This window comes from Leucoraja erinacea, chromosome 10 (genome assembly GCF_028641065.1).
Source record: "Leucoraja erinacea ecotype New England chromosome 10, Leri_hhj_1, whole genome shotgun sequence".
In the NCBI taxonomy this organism is placed as follows: Eukaryota; Metazoa; Chordata; class Chondrichthyes; order Rajiformes; family Rajidae; genus Leucoraja; species Leucoraja erinaceus.
In genome coordinates this window covers 41,513,891-41,532,853 of record NC_073386.1, presented here as the reverse complement: position 1 = coordinate 41,532,853, position 18,963 = coordinate 41,513,891, and the positions used below count along the sequence as shown (strand labels likewise).

Genomic DNA, 18,963 nt, shown 5'->3' with positions numbered 1-18,963 from the left:
TCCTTAAGCTGCGACCCCTTGTCCTGGACCTCCCCAACATCGGGAGCAATCTTCCTGCATCTAGCCTGTCCAACCCGTTAAGAATTTTGTAAGTTTCTATAAGATCCCTCTCAATCTCCTATTCTGAGAGTATCGTCTATCCATTCTTTTCTTCATAAGACAGTCCTGACATCCCAGGAATCAGTCTGGTGAACTGCACTCACTCCACATAAAGTACCAATACTCATCGTGTGGTCTCAAGAAACAATAGAAACATAGAAATTACGTACCACGTGCAGGATGTAGGCCATTCGGCATCTCACTTTTCCTATCGGCCACATTTAGATAATAGTCTGCTTTCCTGTTTTTGCCACCAAAATGGATAACCTCACATTTATCCACATTATACTGCATCTGCCAAACATTTGCCCATTCACCCAGCCTATCCAAGTCTCCTAGCATCCTCCTCACAGCTAACACTGCCCCCCAGCTTAGTGTCATCCGCAAACTTGGAGATATTGCCTTCAATTCCCTCATCCAGATCATTAATATATATTGTAAATAGCTGGGGTCCCAGCACTGAGCCTTGCGGTACCCCACTAGTCATTGCCATTGAAAAGGACCCGTTTACTCCTACTCTTTGCTTCCTGTTTGTCAGGCAGTTCTCTATCCACATCAATACTGAACCCCCAATGCCGTGTGCTTTAAGTTTGTATACTATGCTTTAAGAGATGAGGTAGAGCTGTGTGTAAGCAAAGGATGAATGAAAAGTGACATTATTCTTTCCCACTCTGTTGCCAAAAGCACAGCATTGATACGCTGGGAGAGAAAGGAGGAAAAAATAAACCAAGAAAGAAACTTGCCTAAAGAAATGGGGAGACAGAGAAATTAGTGTAGAATATGTGAAAGGGAGGAAGTCAAGTGGGGGAGAACGAGTTAAATTGATACACCACCACCCGACCTCCTGGATAACCCAACCCAGGCCACTTCTGGATCTACACTACCCTGCCTGACACACTATCCTGCCTCCCACTCGACATGTCCTTAGTCATTCTGGCCTCCTCAGCTTCCACCTCACTTCCCCAACCCAGACCTTTGTTCCTCCACTCTTTTCCCTGCAATCTATATTCTAGTCCCCTGCCTTTCCCCTGTGCTGTAGGTAAAATTAGGTGAATGGAGGGAGGAGGTTGAGACACTGTTGGTGTTAAATGATTATGTAAGTTGCCATGGGAGCTGCGTAAAATGGAGAGAAAGCTCTCCTCCAGGTCTGTAGGTTGTGGGTTCAAACCCTGCCTTGCTATCAGATTAATGATCACCTACAGATGCCGATCTTGGGGGTCAATGATCTCAGGCCCATAATCAAACCAGAAAATGCTGGAAACACTCAGAAGGTCCGGCAGCATCTGCAGGGAGAATAAGTTATTATTTAGGGCCGGTAACTAACAGAACTGGGAAATGTGTTCAAACAAACATGTTGAGAAGTGGAAAGGATGGAAAGATATGTGTGTATATGTAAATATATATATGTAACATATATATGTGTGTGCATATATATATATATATATATATATACACACTGAACTTTTTTTCTCTCTTGTTTATTATATTGTTTACAGTGTACTATGTTTACATATTCTGTTGTGCTGCAGCAAGTAAGGAAATATCTGGGACATATGGCAATAAAACACTCTTGACCCTTGAATATGTGTGATAAAGAGACAAGCGACACACGTAGCAATGATATTGACTGGGGAGGGTGGGGTGACTTGTAGAGGCTGAAAACTGTCTATTTGCAGACCAATTTCCTTAAATTGGCTGCCAATATGTCTGCCAAACATCATTGACATCCCGAGGGGATGAAATGCACTCAATAAGCACTATTTCTCTTGGTGCATTGCACTTTGAAGCATGGGGAGCTGACTGACAGCTCAACAGTCCTGTGCATCACCACCAGAGGGAGGCGGCGTTGGCAGCAGGAGCTGCCGTTGTTGGTTTGGAAAGTGATGGTTCCATTGAGTGTCTTTCACAGCGTTGTAGAGCGAGATGATGAAATCTGGAAAACGGCAAAGCCAATACGTCTCTGGGCTTCCAACTAATTTCTTGATACTGAAAAAAATAACATTATAACAAATGTACGTTTTTAGTCAGTGAGAGCCTTCCTCACGCAGCCCTAGTTACCATATACTCTGCACTCAACCATGGTTTAAAACATCAACAGTTGTCAGGAGTTCCTTTGTCAGATCACGAGATCATAGAATTTGCTTTAGCAAGACCCTACACAATAAATCCAGATACCGCTCGATACATTCCTCATCACCGTGGCTCATGTTTGTCCACAATGGCTGAAAACAGACATTAGAACCTGAGAAAACAAGATACAAAGTGCTGGAGTATCTCCGCGAGTCAGGCAGCACCTCTCTGCCTCTTTTTTGTAAAGCAGCAACTGCAGTTCCTTGTGTCTCCATAAGAACCTGAGATGCAGAAGCAGAACGATGCATATCATCCCCTGATGCATGGTTTGCCATTCAGCAGGATTACGGCTCATCCTTTGCCCCTGAAGGACCTTCCTGTACCAAAACCATGTGCCTCGATCCACTCCATATACAGAAATCTGTCAACCTCTGCCTTGAACCATGCTGAGTGACTGGCCGTCTTCATCCCCGGGTAGATAATTCCAAGAGTTGACTGCCCTCTAGATAAAGAAATTCCTTTTCATCTGTGTCTGAGTCGACCCTTTATTATGAAACTGACTGCAGATTGCATCTGAGGGCAATATCCCCACATTTACCCTGTCAAGCCTTAAAGGGCTTTTGGGCAGAAATCCCCAACTTATCCAAAGGGAATGCAATGCTTCATTTTTAAAAGATAAAATTTATGTTTCCAAATCAGAGCAACTGAAAGAGAATGATACTGCAATACATTTAGATTTAAGCAAAGGTATAAGCTGTCTGAAGGAAAACAATAACAGGATCAGATTTCAAGCAGTTACAAGAGATCAGAAGTCTGTTACTGCCCCATAATAGGTCAGGGAGAAAAAACAGATTCAGATTCAAGTCTTTGATTTAAACTAGGACAATGTGATGGTGTTTTACAATGAAAGACATCTAATGAAAGACACCTAATGATGTCTTTAACACAAGGTCACAACTCTACATAGCATCAGAGGTCACTGAGTAAAGATCAACAGCACTGCCATTAACTCCATCACAACCTTTTTACAGACTCGATAGGTCAAATATAGTATGAGTCTGAAGAAGGGTCTTGACCCGAAACATCACCTAAATGACTATGATTCTGTAACTACATCTTATACTCTGGCCTTCAATAGCAGCTGTTAGAACTGAAGAAAAGGAGAAACATTGGAAATGTTTTTAAGATTCAAAAAGTACCAAAAATGTCAAGTACCTTTCATGTTTTTCATTGAAATGTTGGGTCAAATTTCTTATGAATTTCAGGAGATCATTGGTGTTGTCTTTGTATTTGGCTTCTTACTTTCCCGCTTGGCTTCTTCCTATGACCCATGTTCATGTCATCCAAAACTTCCGTGTCAATCTAAAGTAAAGGGAATGAGTTTTTTTTATCATTTCAAATTCACTTTGTTTTTCTTTGCCCTTGAAATTCCGATGGTGTCCTCTGCTCCTCCAGGCCACAAGATGACACTAAACACAGAGACAGCTAAAAACTCTCAGCAGGTTAAGAAGCATCTGTGGAAATAGAAACCATGTTACATATCAAGTCGATGACCTTTAACCAGTAATAGAAAATTATATTTCAATCTTTTCCAATGAAGGATCTTCAACTTGATAGATTAACTTTGTTTCTCTCTCCATAGTTGCTGCCAGACTTGCTGAATGTTTCCAGAATTTTCTCTTTTCATTTCACGTTTCCAGCAACTTCACGGCATATCAATCTGGTCTACAGATTTCACAAATGTTATGATTGAGAGGAGACGAGGACCAAGCGACTCACTTAGTCCACGGACGATGTCCATCATCCCCACCCTCTCTGCAGAAACTCTCTCTTCTCTCTGAGATCAGTTAACAACTGCTCCTTCATCACCATTGGTTCTATATCTTGGAACACCAATAGGGCCAAGGGAGCACCTTCACCAGAAGGAGTGGGAAGATTCAAGAAAGCAGCTCACTATCACTTTCTCAAGGGCGATTAGTGATGGGAAATTAATGCTGACTTTATCAGAGATCAAGTCAAGTCAAGTCAAGTCAAGTTTATTTGTCACATACACATACGAGATGTGCAGTGAAATGAAAGTGGCAATGCTCGCGGACTTTTGTGCAAAAGACACAACCAAACAACCAAACAAATTATAAACACAATCATAACACACATATTATTTTACATAATAAATAATGGAAGGAAAAACGTTCAGTAGAGTTAGTCCCTGGTGAGATAGGCGTTTACAGTCCGAATGGCCTCTGGGAAGAAACTCCTTCTCAACCTCTCCGTTCTCACCGCATGGCAACGGAGGCGTTTGCCTGACCGTAGCAGCTGGAACAGTCCGTTGCAAGGGTGGAAGGGGTCTCCCATGATTTTATTTGCTCTGGAGTTGCACCTTCTGTTGTATAGTTCCTGCAGGGGGGTGAGTGAAGTTCCCATAGTGCGTTCGGCCGAACGCACTACTCTCTGCAGAGTCTTCTTGTCCTTGGCAGAGCAATTCCCAAACCAGATGGTAATATTTCCGGACAAGATGCTTCCCACCGCCGCTGCGTAGAAGCACTGGAGGATCCTCGGAGACACTCTGAGGAGACTCCCCCACTCCCCCCCACTTAGCTCAAAATGCGTAAAAATAAAAATCAGGTTTCCTTGCCCTTGTTTGACCTGATGCCTCAATACCTCATGAAGTCTGTTGTTGAAGTTGTAGATTTCTGGCAATCTGGAGCAAGTGTGTGCCCTAGTGGATCTATCCCACCATTGGGAGTAAATGATGGTGAACCAGTCCAAACAAGGTAAAAGTTATATTTCTGGGAATACAATTGATCATTCATTGTTTGACTGGACTTTGAAATAACTGACTCACCAAATCTGGTATGACTGCAGTTATATATGGTTCTGAGGTAGATTAGTTGCATTTGTCTTCTTTTCAAATCCGTGCAAAGAGGCCAAACCAGGTTTATTCTTATTGTACCCAGTAATAGTGGTTTTGTACAACTGAATAGCCTGCTATTGGTTGATAATGAAAAATTGCAGATGCAAAATTGAAATAGAAACAGAAAATGCTGGAGGTATTCTGCTGGTCAAGCAGCCACCTATGGAGGGAGAAACAGAATTAACGTTTCATTATGGCCTTTGCTCAAAACTGGGAAAGTGAGAGCAGAAACATATCAGAATGGAGTGGGGAGAGAACAGAGTAGATTCCTGCAGTGGGGTGGAGATGTGTGTTGAGGGGACAGAAATGCTGTTGATGTCATCTAAGTTAGATACAAAACTCACTATTTGCTGGAATCCTGAAGTAAATTAATGCTGGAAATACTCAGCATTTGTAGAGAAAAACAGTTAGTTATAGGTAGATGGCCTTGATCAGGACTGGCCAGTTCAAACACAAACAGGAAAGGCTGGTTATCTGAAATTGATAAATTTGGGGTTGAGTGCCAAGTGCAGAGATGGAAGTTGAGATGCTGTTCCTCAATGTTATTTTTGGTTTCAAAGGAATGTTATAAGAGGCCAAAGACGGAGCTCAGAGTGTAATAGATGGAGAATTAGAAACTCAGGGTCACCACTACAGACTGAGCAGATGTGCTCTGAAGAGCCATTACCTAATCTGTATTTAGTTTCTCCAGATAGTGGAGACAACACCATGAACACAAAATGCAGTGCACTAAGCTGAAAAAAAGTACAAGTGAATCACTGCTTCACCTGGACCCCTGAATGGTGAGAAGGGAAGAGGTAAAAGGATAGGTGTCGCATCCCCTGTGGTTGCATGAGGAAAGACTTTTGAAGGGGAGAGGTTACTGAGATGGAATGGCAGACCAGGGAGTTGCAAACTCGATCTGGAAATATAGGTTTTGGGTGATCAGATAGGTTGACTAGGCTACTTCAGCAACTGTTGAATTCTAACACTCCTCTGACCATCCAGTGTTGCCATGATGTTTAATACTAATGCAAGCATTGCATTCCAATTTCTTAAACACCCAGTATGTTCCCAGCTGCAGTGGGAACTAGTCCACTCATGTCCCCCGAGTTTCGAAATCATTGAATAACAGAAACAAAGTGGAATTGGAATTGTAAAACTACCCTATCCCCCTCTACCAATTCAACACTTTGCCAAATCCGGCTGTGGTATTTCAATCAATTATATTCAGATTACATTCTTCAGAAAGCCCACCATTCCAGAGAGCACAATGTTCCTTAGATAACTAAATGTTTTACCTCTGCTGTCCACGTGTGAAATGATCTTTCCTTGTTCTCGCCGGCCTTATTCAGAATCTTTACTAGCTCACTATCCTGTTTCCGTTTTGTTACATCATCTTCATTGGCAAGGTCTTGGACAAACTTGCTCTTCCTGAAGTGAAAACCAGAAGTTGATTAATGTCACTAGTTAGGAGTATCTACCACTCACCTACATAGAGTCATACAGATACAACAGTGTGGAAACAGGCCCTTCGGCCCAACTCACCCACACCAGCCAACAATGTCCCTGCAACACTTGTCTCACTTGCCTGTGCTTGGTCCATATCCCTCCAAACCTGACCTATCCATGTACCTGTCTAATTGTTTCTTAAACGATGGGATAGTCCCAGCCTCAACTACCTCCTCTGGCAGCTTGTTCCATACATTCACCACCCTTTGTGTGAAAAGGTTACCCCTCGGATTCCTATTAAATCTTTTCCCCTTCAACTTGAACCCATGTCCTCTGGTATTTGATTCCCCTACTCAGGGCAAAAGACTGTGCATCTACCCGATCTATTCCTTTCATGATTTTATACACCTCTATAAGATACCCCGTCATCCTTCTGCGCTCCATGGAATTGAGATCCAGACTTCTCAAGCTCACACCCTCTAGTCCTGGCAACATCCTCGTAAATCATTTCTGACCCCTTTCAAGCTTGACAATATCTTACCTATAACATGGTGCCCAGAACTGAACACAATATTCTAAATGCGGTCTCACCAACATCTTATACAACTGCAACATGACATCCCAACTTCTATACTCAATACTCTGACAGATGAAGGGCAAAGTGCCAAAAGCCTTTTTGACCACCTTATCTACCTGCGACTCGATCATCAAGGAACCATGCACCTCTGATCCCCCTGCTCTATAACACCACCCAGAGGCCTACCATTCACTGTATAGGTCCTGCCCTTGTTCGACATCCCAAAATGCAACCTCACACTTCTCTGTATTCCATCAACCATTCCTCCGGCCACCTGGCCAATCGATCCAAATCCTGCTACAATCTTTTGCAACCATCTTCACTATCTGCAAAACCACTCACTTTTGTATCATCAGCAAACTTGCTAATCTTGCCCTGTATGCTCTCATCCAAATCATTGATGTAGATGACAAACAGTAACGGGCCCAGCACCGAACCCTGAGGCACACCACTAGTCACTTTACGTCCTTTACATATGAAGCAATTTTCAGAGGTCAGTTAATTTACCGACATGTTTATCTTTGAGAAGTGGGAAGAAACCAGAATCCAGGGGAAACTCACATGATCACAGGGAGAACGTGCAAACTCCTCACAGAAAGTACCAGAGGTCAGGATTGAAACTTAAACTCAGGACCTGTGAGGCAGCAGCTCTACTCAATGACCACTGTGTGATCCAACTCACAAAATGCTTTCTTAACAAAAAATCAGCTTTCCTTGTCCACTTCAAATTCCTTCCCACTAAGGGCAGAATAGGAGGCAAAAGCTGCTGCTGCTGCTGCTGCTGTGCCCTGGTAACAGGTCCCTGTGCTTTCAAATTCTGTTGGTTTCAACCCAGTGATTGCAACCATGCTGTTATCCCTGTGTTCCTCTGTAAAGTTCTATGCTGCAGAGATGGCCAATTGAAAAATATAATTTTGTTTAATTCTGGTGCTCCTCAAATTGTTAACATTCAAATAGAATATACGTCATCTCAGCCTACCGTACACTTGAGGACTATCAAACACAGCATTCTTTGTGCTCATCTAACTCACTCTGCTTCTTTCCACAGGAACGGATGTTGCTCAGCCTCCTGGAGCGTAATCCGGGTCTCCGCCGGAGCTAGCAACCTCTCAATGAAATCTCGGACTTCAGCATTCCTGGGGTTGTACAATTCCTTGTCAAGGGATGGCTTATTCTCACACAAATCATCATCACTCTCATAAGGGTCTTTTCCTTGAGTTACTAGAAAGTGCAGTAGCCGTCCCAAAGCCTGTCCAGAAAGGGAAACAAATTCAGAACTATATCCTGAGGGAAGGATGCATACTTATGTTACATAATATAGAGACACGTAATCATTTATAGTTATTTCAATTCTTTTTTATTGGTTCTGGGGAAGTAGATATCACTGGAATTCCCATGATTTATTATCCGTCTGTTATTGACCTTAAACTGAGGAGGCAGTGAAGTCAACCACAAGATGTGGGTCTGCAGTCACATATAGGCCAGTCTGGGAGCTCTCCTTCTCCTTCCTGAAGGGCATTATCTTAGTGAAGCCGATGAGTTTCTACAACCGTTTAAGAGTTTCACGGTTACTGTTGCTGAGAACAGCTCTATTTCACATTCCAGATATATTTAATTAATGGTGATAATTCCCCTGCCACCTCAGTGAGAGCAACGGTCAACAACTCTGGCTGTTGGTCCAGCAACTTAACCAGGACTCCATCGTACCCATAATATATCCTGTTTTAGGTTGCACCATTCATTGTCTGCAATATTATAGAATGGTAGAAATTGCATATAAGAGATCACTCACTTCACGTATGTACTATGTTCCCATTTTCCTAATGACATGCAATTAAAAAAAAACACATTTAAAAGCTATTACAAATTCTATCATTATCCTCGTTTCTGGTTGGTTTTTCCACAATTTAAGAATGTTAAATAATTTACCTCAACCTCACTATTCCAATTACAGACCCACATTCTCAAGTTGAGGGCACAAAGTGCTGGAGTAACTCAGCGGGTCAGGTAGCATCTCTGGAGAACATAGACTCAGTGGAAACCAACAGCAAAACCTATAATCCTGTGGTTTACACAACACTGTCTTGATCAGGCAGCTCCTCTATACATTAGGCTATTCTTTTAACAGCTAAACATCACAGATATATAAGATTAGTCAAGTTGACACAACACACTAATTATATTAATGGACTGTTCACACAGGTGATGAATACAGGACATCTTTCATATTAACGATGACTGTCAACCTTTCCCGCCATCTTTCTTGATTTCTCTGTTCCTTTGTTCATTCAAATTCCTAAACAGGCTGTTTTACCAGTTCTTCACTTTCCAAATCCTCACTGTACCCAGCTAACTGCTCTTCTTGCCAACTGTACCCTTGGGCCCACTCTAACCTGAAACAGAAACATTTTAGAAACACAGAGCAGGCCAGGCAGCATCTGTTGAGACCATCAGAGTCAATGTCTCAACTGGATGATCTGACCAAATCTAGCCATGTTTTTGCTCTCACTCTTCCCATCCTGTAATAAGGACCTTGGCCCTTTACCCAAATGACTCAGAGAGAGAAAAAGAGGACCTGTAGATCTGCTTTGAATAGCTCACTCGCTTCAAAGGTTGGTGTTTGCTGTTGTTTCAGTTTCTGAAGGATTTCGGAAGCCTCCCAGGTCCCTGGGGATGATATCTTCACAGTTGGATTTTTATCAAAACACACACTCTTGTCAAAATCTGCCAGGTGTATACGGTTTTCAACATCTGTGGAAAATCAAAACATGTTTCTCTATATTTTTAGCAGATACAGGTACATGCAAAGGTGAAGGGTGTTTAAAAATCTGTCAATGTTATGTCCTATTTGGAATTATATTGGAATTACTGCAGCACAGTGGCGCAGCAGTCGAGCTGCTGCCTTACAGCACCAGAGACTCGGGTTCGATCCTGACTACGGGTGATGTCTGTAAGGAGTTTGTAGTTTCTCCATGTGACCGTGTGGGTTTTCCCAGGGTAAGCTTCAATTTCCTCCCACACTCCAAAGATATACAGGTTTGTAGGTTAATTAACTTTGGTAAAAAATGTAAATGATCCATAGTGTATAAGATAGTGCTAGTGTACGTGGATTGCTGGTCGACACAAACTCGATGGGCCAAAGGGTCTGTTCCCGTGCTATATCTCTAAACTAAAACTAAACTTTAAAAAAGTGTAATCAAACACAAGCAGATCAGTTTTACTGAGTATTAAATAAATACCGTAAAAGTACCACCTAAAGTGAAAGGGACACAGTTAACATTTCCAGTGGTGACATTTTATATAAAAAGCTTTGAGAGAAAAAAATGGAGGAGGGTAAAGACCAAAATAGCTTAAACGATGAAGGTATAGAATAGAAGAGGATGTTACTGAGATAAGTAAAGAAATTTGATGGTGTAACAGAGGTGTTGTGAGAGACGTGGCATCTTTATCTGAAAGCGCAATGTAATGTCAGAGATTCCTTCAGTTATTGTGAATCTTGTCCTCTGCTTCTGAAACAGTTCCAGCAGAGAACACAAAAATAGGGGCAGGACTGGCAGCTTAATATTCCAGGCTGTACTAGTGAAACAGAGGTGGGGGTAAAAGAGAGGGGGAGTTGCTTTATTAATAAAGGAGAATGTCACGGCAGTAGTCTGAGATGTCATTATAGATGGTTTGTCTAGTGATGCCACATGGGTGCTGCTGAGAAATAAATGTGGATGATCATGTTGTTGGGAGTGTAACATAGACCCCGCCAAATAGTCAATGGGAATTAGAAGAATGAAATGGCAGTAGATTAATGGCAAGTGCAAGACTAATAATGTTGTCATAGTTGGGGATTTGAACTTTCCCAATATAGTCTGGGACTGCCATAGTACCAAGTGCTTTGACGGGGTTGAATTTGTCAAATATGTTCAGGAAAGTTTCCTTAAGCAATATGTAGAGGGCCCAACAAGGGAGCGGGCAAAGCTTGATCGACTCTTCGGAAATTGGGACGGGCAAGTGACTGAAGTATCAGTGGGTGAGTCTTTTGGGACTTGCGACCACAGTTCTATTAGCTTTCAAATAGTTATGGATAACGACAGACAGGCCCACAAGTTACGGTTCTGAATTGGCGCAAGGTCAACTTTGATGGTATTAGACCGGGAACTTGCTAAAGTTGATTGAAGTAGGATGTTTGTGTGCAAAGGGACATCTAGAAAATAGGATGCTTTTAAAAGAGTGATGGTGAGAGTTCAAGGCTTGCATGCTCCTGTTAGAGTGAAGGGCAAGGCAGCAGGGAGTAAGGAATCCTGGATGATGAGAGAAAGTGAGACTCTAGCTAGGAACAGAGCCTGTGCTGCGCAGCTGACAGACATCTGGACTGACATCTTCAACCTGTCACTTGCCCATGCAGTTGTCCCCTCTTGCCTTAAAGCCACCTCCATCGTGCCAGTGCCAAAACACTCCACTGCGGCAAGCCTCAACGACTTCCGCCCAGTTGCACTTACCCCCATCATCACCAAGTGCTTCGAGAGGCTGGTCCTGGCACACCTCAAAAGCTGCCTACCCCCCACACTGGATCCCTATCAGTTTGCCTACCGCAAGAACAGGAGTACGGAGGATGCCATCTCAACGGCACTTCACTCCGCCCTATCCCACCTCGACAACAGAGACACTTATGTAAGAATGCTGTTCATCGATTACAGCTCAGCATTCAACACCATTATTCCATCAAAACTGATCACCAAACTCGGTAACCTGGGCATCGACCCCTCCCTCTGCAACTGGATACTGGACTTTCTAACCAACAGACCCCAGTCTGTGAGGTTAGACAAGCACACCTCTTCAACCCTCACCCTGAACACCGGCATTCCACAGGGCTGTGTGCTGAGCCCCCTCCTCTACTCCCTCTTCACCTATGACTGCACACCTGTACATGGTACTAACACCATCATCAAGTATGCAGATGATACAACGGTGATTGGCCTCATCAGCAACAACGATGAGCTGGCCTACAGGGAGGAGGTCCAGCACTTAGCAGCATGGTGCGCTGACAACAACCTGGCCCTTAACTCCAAGAAGACCAAGGAGCTCATTGTAGACTTCAGGAAGTCCAGAGGCGGCACGCACACCCCCATCCACATTAACGGGACGGAGGTGGAACGTGTTTCTAGCTTCAGGTTCCTGGGAGTCAACATCTCCGATGACCTCTCTTGGACCCACAATACCTCTACTCTGATCAAGAAGGCTCATCAGCGTCTCTTCTTCCTGAGGAGACTGAAGAAGGTCCATCTGTCTCCTCAGATCCTGGTGAACTTCTACCGCTGCACCATTGAGAGCATCCTTACCAACTGCATCACAGTATGGTATGGCAACTGCTCTGTCTCCGACCGGAAGGCATTGCAGAGGGTGGTGAAAATTGCCCAACGCATCACCGGTTCCACGCTCCCCTCCATTGAGTCTGTCCAAAGCAAGCGCTGTCTGCGGAGGGCGCTCAGCATCGCCAAGGACTGCTCTCACCCCAACCATGGACTGTTTACCCTCCTACCATCCGGGAGGCGCTACAGGTCTCTCCGTTGCCGAACCAGCAGGTCGAGGAACAGCTTCTTTCCGGCGGCTGTCACTCTACTCAACAACGTACCTCGGTGACTGCCAATCACCCCACCCCCCCCCCCCCCCCCCCCGGACACTTATTATTTTTTTTATTCAAATCGTTTGCTATGTCGCTCTTCAAGGGAGATGCTAAATGCATTTCATTGTCTCTGTACTGTACACTGACAATGACAATTAAAATTGAATCTGAATCTGAATCTGAATCTGAAAAAGGAGGCATGGGCCAGGTATAGGCAGCTGGGATCAAGCAGATTCCCGACGGAAAATTTAGGGGACTGAGAAGTAAATACTTAAGAAGGAAATCAGGAGAGTAAAAAGGGGACTGGAGATAGCTCTGGCAGATAACATTAAGACTCCAAGAGATGTTATGTACATTAAGGGAATAGAGAGAGAATGGGGCTCTTCAGAAGCCAACGCAGTCTTCTCTGTGTGGAGCCGCAGGTGATGGGCAAGACACTTAATTAATATTTTTCCTCTGTTTTTACTGTGGAGAAAAACATGAAAAATAAGGAACTTGGGACAGTTAATGGAGATGTCTTGAGGACAGTCCATTTTACAGTCAATGAAGTACTGGACGTATTATGTTGTATGAAGGTAGATAACTCTCCCAGGCCTGATTAGATATATCCGAGGATATTGTAGGTATGTTACAAAACCTACCTGAATCGTCATTGGGAATCTGCCCTCAGCCATGTCCGCGATTTTGGCGCTGTTTGGAGGGGGCGGGTTTAAAACGCGATTTTTACTAGGCTGTTCTAATCGCAGATGTTCAGCCTAGTAAATCATTAACGAAAAATCGCTGCAAGACCCGGTCGCAAAAGGTATTATTAGTTTTATAGGCCTCGATAATATAGTTATAATAGTTTTAAACTTACTCACTCATTCCGCAACCTCTCGCAGCCCCAGGGTTTTATAAAGCAAAACATTAAGGGTATGTACCTTATTTTTACATTAAATGGGGCATATATATAACCCTGTATATCAAGTTATCTATAGCGAGTAGTTCATTTTGGGCTTTTTATATCCCGCAATATTTTTCTCGGCATTTGAGGGCACTAATCCAGCGCGATGTGAACGTTCTAAACCAGCGCGTTCACATGAACCCACTAGAAAGCCGATTTAAATGGGCATTTATTTACGGCAATTGGACACTAAATTCCTTCCATTTGGCCTATAAATTAATGTAAATTAGATATAAAAATCATGTTATATTGTGAATTATTTGTGAATAATCTTTGGACACTTAGGCTATTTAAAAATGTTAATCTTTCCTTAAGAAATGGGCTTTTGACTATCCAAGATCACAGCTTTTTTGTAATGTCCATTGAAAATCAATAGGGAACAAGATGCTAATTTCCGAGTATGAAAATGGCCATACCTTTTTTAATACTTGAGATATGAAAGTGAATTTGGTGTCAAATTAAACTTATTGTTATGCTTTATCTGATGGGATAAATTGCAGACTTGATTTTTTAAATCTCAAAATGTTGTAACATTGCTAGATATTGTGGAAAGCTAGAGAAAATTGGGGAATCCTGAGTGAGATATATGAATCATCGTTAGATTAATAAGAGATTAGAATAAGAGATTAGTATATAAACTTAAAGCACATGGCATTGGGGGTTCAGTATTGATGTGGATAGAAAACTGGCTGGCAAACCGGAAGCAAAGAGTAGGAGTAAACGGGTCCTTTTCACAATGGCGGGCAGTGACTAGTGGGGTACTGCAAGGCTCAGTGCTGGGACCCCAGCTATTTACAATATATATTAATGATCTGGATGAGGGAATTGAAGGCAATATCTCCAAGTTTGTGGATTACACTAAGCTGGGGGGCAGTGTTAGCTGTGAGGAGGATGCTAGGAGACTGCAAGGTGACTTGGATAGGCTGGGTGAGTGGGCAAATGTTTGGCAGATGCAGTATAATGTGGATAAATGTGAGGTTATCCATTTTGGTGGCAAAAACAGGAAAGCAGACTATTATCTAAATGGTGGCCGATTAGGAAAAGGGGAGATGCAGCGAGACCTGGGTGTCATGGTACACCAGTCATTGAAAGTAGGCATGCAGGTGCAGCAGGCAGTGAAGAAAGCGAATGGTATGTTAGCTTTCATAGCAAAAGGATTTGAGTATAGGAGCAGGGAGGTTGTACTGCAGTTGTACAGGGTCTTGGTGAGACCACACCTGGAGTATTGCGTACAGTTTTGGTCTCCAAATCTGAGGAAGGACATTATTGCCATAGAGGGAGTGCAGAGAAGGTTCACCAGACTGATTCCTGGGATGTCAGGACTGTCTTATGAAGAAAGACTGGATAGACTTGGTTTATACTCTCTAGAATTTAGGAGATTGAGAGGGGATCTTATAGAAACTTACAAAATTCTTAAGGGGTTGGACAGGCTAGATGCAGGAAGATTGTTCCCGATGTTGGGAAAGTCCAGGACAAGGGGTCACAGCTTAAGGATAAGAGGGAAATCCTTTAAAACCGAGATGAGAAAAACTTTTTTCACACAGAGAGTGGTGAATCTCTGGAACTCTCTGCCACAGAGGGTAGTTGAGGCCAGTTCATTGGCTATATTTACGAGGGAGTTAGATGTGGCCCTTGTGGCTAAGAGGATCAGAGGGTATGGAGAGAAGGCAGGTACGGGATACTGAGTTGGATATGCCATGATCATATTGAATGGCGGTGCAGGCTCGAAGGGCCGAATGGCCTACTCCTGCACCTAATTTCTATATTTCTATGTTTCTATGGGTGAGGAGTCAGATGACTGGAGGGTGCTACTGTTTAAGAAGGGCTCCAGGGAAAAGCCTTAGAAGTATTGACCAGTGAAACTAACATTTATGATAAGTACAGGGTAAGTTTAAGTTTTAGACATACAGCATGGAAACTGTTCCTTCGGCCCACCGTGTCCATGCCGATCAACAATCACCCATACACTAGTTCTACCCTACAAATTAGGGACAATTTACAGAAGCACCCAGAGAAAACCTAAGCGGGAAAACATACAAACTCGTAGCACCCGTAGTCAGGATTGAACCCGGTTCTCGGGAACTGTAAGGCAGCAACTCTACCGCTGTGCCACTGTTCCACTTTAAACTGGAGAGAATTCTGAGGGATGAATATACATATTTGGATAGACTGGGACTGATTAGGAATAGTCAGCATGGTTTTGTACATGGGGGATTGTGTCTTATGCATTTGATTGACTTTTTTGAAGAGGTAACCAAAAAGGTTGGGCAATTGGGACTAGCTAAGGGGTGGGTGGGGGGGGGGGCAACTCGGTCGGCTTAAGGCCCGATATCCATGCTGTCTGATTCTATGAGTCTAGCTGAACGACCAGAACAGCACATAATATTCCAAGTGTGGCTGGGCCTTGTGTGGCACCACAGGGGAACAACATTTTATTGAGGAATTACAACTTTGTAAATATCAAGTGACTCGTTACCTATGAGGACATTAGACGGATGCAAATCCCGGTGTGCGAACTTGGCTGTGTGCAATATCTGAAGCGCCTTGACCAACTGCTGCATAATATCTGGGGGTTTCAGTTGAATTTTTTCAGGTTGCTGACGCACGCATTCTTCCAGATTATACTCATAGAGAACCAGGCACAGATTTTCATAATACTTGTCTGTTTCACAAGCCAGCAGTTTAACAAACAGATTGCTTGCCACGATCTTCGGCTCTCTGAGGCAACACTGTTCCGTTGTGGGTTTTTCACAGGACCTCTTGTGGCATTTCACTGCCACCTCAGTCTCACAATTATAGAAACCAAGATAGACCTCAGGTGTGTTGTCTGTGGTGATCTTAAAATCATCAATCCTAAACAGTTTAAGGTTCCCAATAGGATCACGTTCAACTTTCTGCAGTTTCTCCAGTTTTGTATGCCAACGTTCACTGCACTTTTTCCATTTGGATGAAGATCCTACATTTGGTTTAATATTCATTACATCATGCTGCTTCAATATTGTTATAATTTCAGTAGCATACAGTCTTTTGGCCACAGATATAGGTGTATACCCGGCAGCATTAGTGCAGGAAACATTAGCTCCCCTTTCACACAACCTTTTAGTCAACATGGCATTTTTCTTATTCACTGCTGCCATGAGGGCACTCTGCCCGGATTTGTCTTGTGCGTTGAGGTCAACTTTGTAATCCTTCAGGAGCAGTTCAACCACATTTGTGAACTCATTTTCTATTGCAAGAATCAGGGGTGTTTTCCCATCTTGGTCTGGAATGTTTACATCTGGTTTATATTTTAGTAGCATTTCCACCACACTACTGTCCAGTTTAACATTTTTCAAAGCAGTGCTCAGAGGTGTTTCTTTGTTATTGTCTGTGTTGTTTACACAAGCCCCATGTTTCAACAGAGTTTCCACAATTGACTTGCTGTGTTTCTCCAAAGCAAAAATTAAAGCTGTTCTGCCAAGGTTGTCAACTGCATTAACATCTGCGTGCATTTCATCTAACAAGATGTTAACAATATTTTCATGGCCTTTTTCCACAGCACTCATGAGAGCAGTCTTTCCACCCCTGCCCACCGTTTGTTTGGCAGCAGGCACTTCCCTGTGCTTGTTGACATCCGCTTTGTGATCAAACAGGAAACGTAGGGCATCCTCCTTGTCATATATTGCTGCTTCCATAAAGGCAGTAAAGCCATTGGCATCAGCCTCATTGACATCTGCACCATGAGACAGAAGCAGCTGGAGCAAACTCACTTGGCCAATTATCGCAGCAATAATGAATGGTGTGGCTCCATTTTTCTTCCTGAGATGTGGGTCTGCCCCATTCTCCAGTAATAAATGCACAACCTTTTCATGATTTGCTTGTATAGCGGTAAGGAGCGGTGACCAACCGAAACTCTCAATCTGATAGTTAACATTGGCTTTGTTCTTCAAGAGCAATTCAACTAGCCGTTCATTACCTTGATCTGCAGCTAAAAAAAGAGGGGTTTTCATGTCATCATCAACAAAATCAACCAATCCTCCCTCAGCAATTAATTTTTCCACTTCTGTGAGGTCTGGACTTAAAGAACGACAGAGGTCTAGAAGCTTCTTTCCAAGTGCCTCTGGATCCAATTCTGCAGTCATTTTTTTGTTATTGTTGCAGTTTAATTTCTTTCCTATTTAAAAAGAATGACAAATTCATGATTATAGCATAATAGCAAAGTGATTTCAAGGTATCTTCCTTGATTTTCAGGACATCAGCGATATTTAGGTAGCCATCGTGCTCACAACAAAGTATTCGAGATGAAATCATGATATTCGCAACACTATGCACTTTCATTTTGAATTCAGCTTCCTTATTTAATATCTTGAGGGAAAACATTATTCCCTGCCTCAAAATTGTTGAACATGTTTTCACGTGTTATGAATTACCTCCTTTGTTCTTCAACCCTGAGATTGGGAAGAGCTACAATCATTGTAAAATATATGATACATAAGGAGGCATTATTTTTTTTATTTTAGTTTAGAGATACAGCGCGCAAACTGGCCCTTCGACCCACCAGATCCGCATCGACCAGCGATCTCCGCACATTAACACTATCCTACACATTTTTTACATTTACCAAGCCAATTAACCTACAAACCTGTACATCTTTGGAATGTGGGAGCAAACCGAAGATCTCGGAGAAAACCCACGCAGGTCACGTGGAGAACATACAAACTCCATAGAGATAGCGCACGTAGTCGGGATCGAAACCGAGTCTCCGGCGCTACAAGCGCTGTAAGGCAGCAACTCTACGGCTGCGCCACCGTGCTGCCCATTTGTGTGGTTTGAAAGCAAGCTCCTTTCCCTAAACCCCCTTCCAGCCCTGCAGTCATGGCTCTTCCAGTACATACCCTTGTTCTGTATAAATGTAGTCAGGTTTCTGGCTCTACCATCCTCTAAGGCAATGAGTTCCAGACCTTGGCAGAGTGAGATAATCCGCAAATGACCTTTGACAAATCCCATGATTCCTTGCGTTTATCGAGATACGGAACTCGCTTCTTACAAGGTTTAATTTGCAAGGAGAGATTACACATATCAGTGTTCACTATGATTTAAACTGTCAAGGGAAGTTTCCATTGAAGCAATCAGGTGTTAAAGGGGAATTTAGGATTGACTGGTGAGATAAACTCTATTTCAACTCATACGAGAGTACAGAACGAGGAAGCACTGTGTGAAATTGGAGCCAGGCCTTTCAGCAAAGTGCTTAGAAAGCACCGCAACATTCAAAGTGCAGTTGAATTGGAACTGTAACTCATGCTAGGTCAGCTATTAATTTTTTTAGTTTTGTCATGTGT

At 43.0% G+C, this 18,963-nt stretch overlaps 1 protein-coding gene across 1 annotated transcript in view; it reads right to left on the bottom strand.

Annotated features, from left to right (window-relative positions):
* Window positions 1-323: 323 nt before the first annotated feature.
* Window positions 324-18,963, bottom strand: part of LOC129701072 (2-5A-dependent ribonuclease-like) — a 25,496-nt gene continuing 6,856 nt past the window's right edge. The window contains 7 exon segments of the mRNA XM_055642026.1: window positions 324-2,085; window positions 3,385-3,459; window positions 3,461-3,531; window positions 6,364-6,496; window positions 8,123-8,340; window positions 9,667-9,842; window positions 16,122-17,798. Of these exon segments, the coding sequence (XP_055498001.1) occupies window positions 1,908-2,085; window positions 3,385-3,459; window positions 3,461-3,531; window positions 6,364-6,496; window positions 8,123-8,340; window positions 9,667-9,842; window positions 16,122-17,766 (2,496 nt within the window). The 5' untranslated portion in view covers window positions 17,767-17,798 and the 3' untranslated portion in view covers window positions 324-1,907.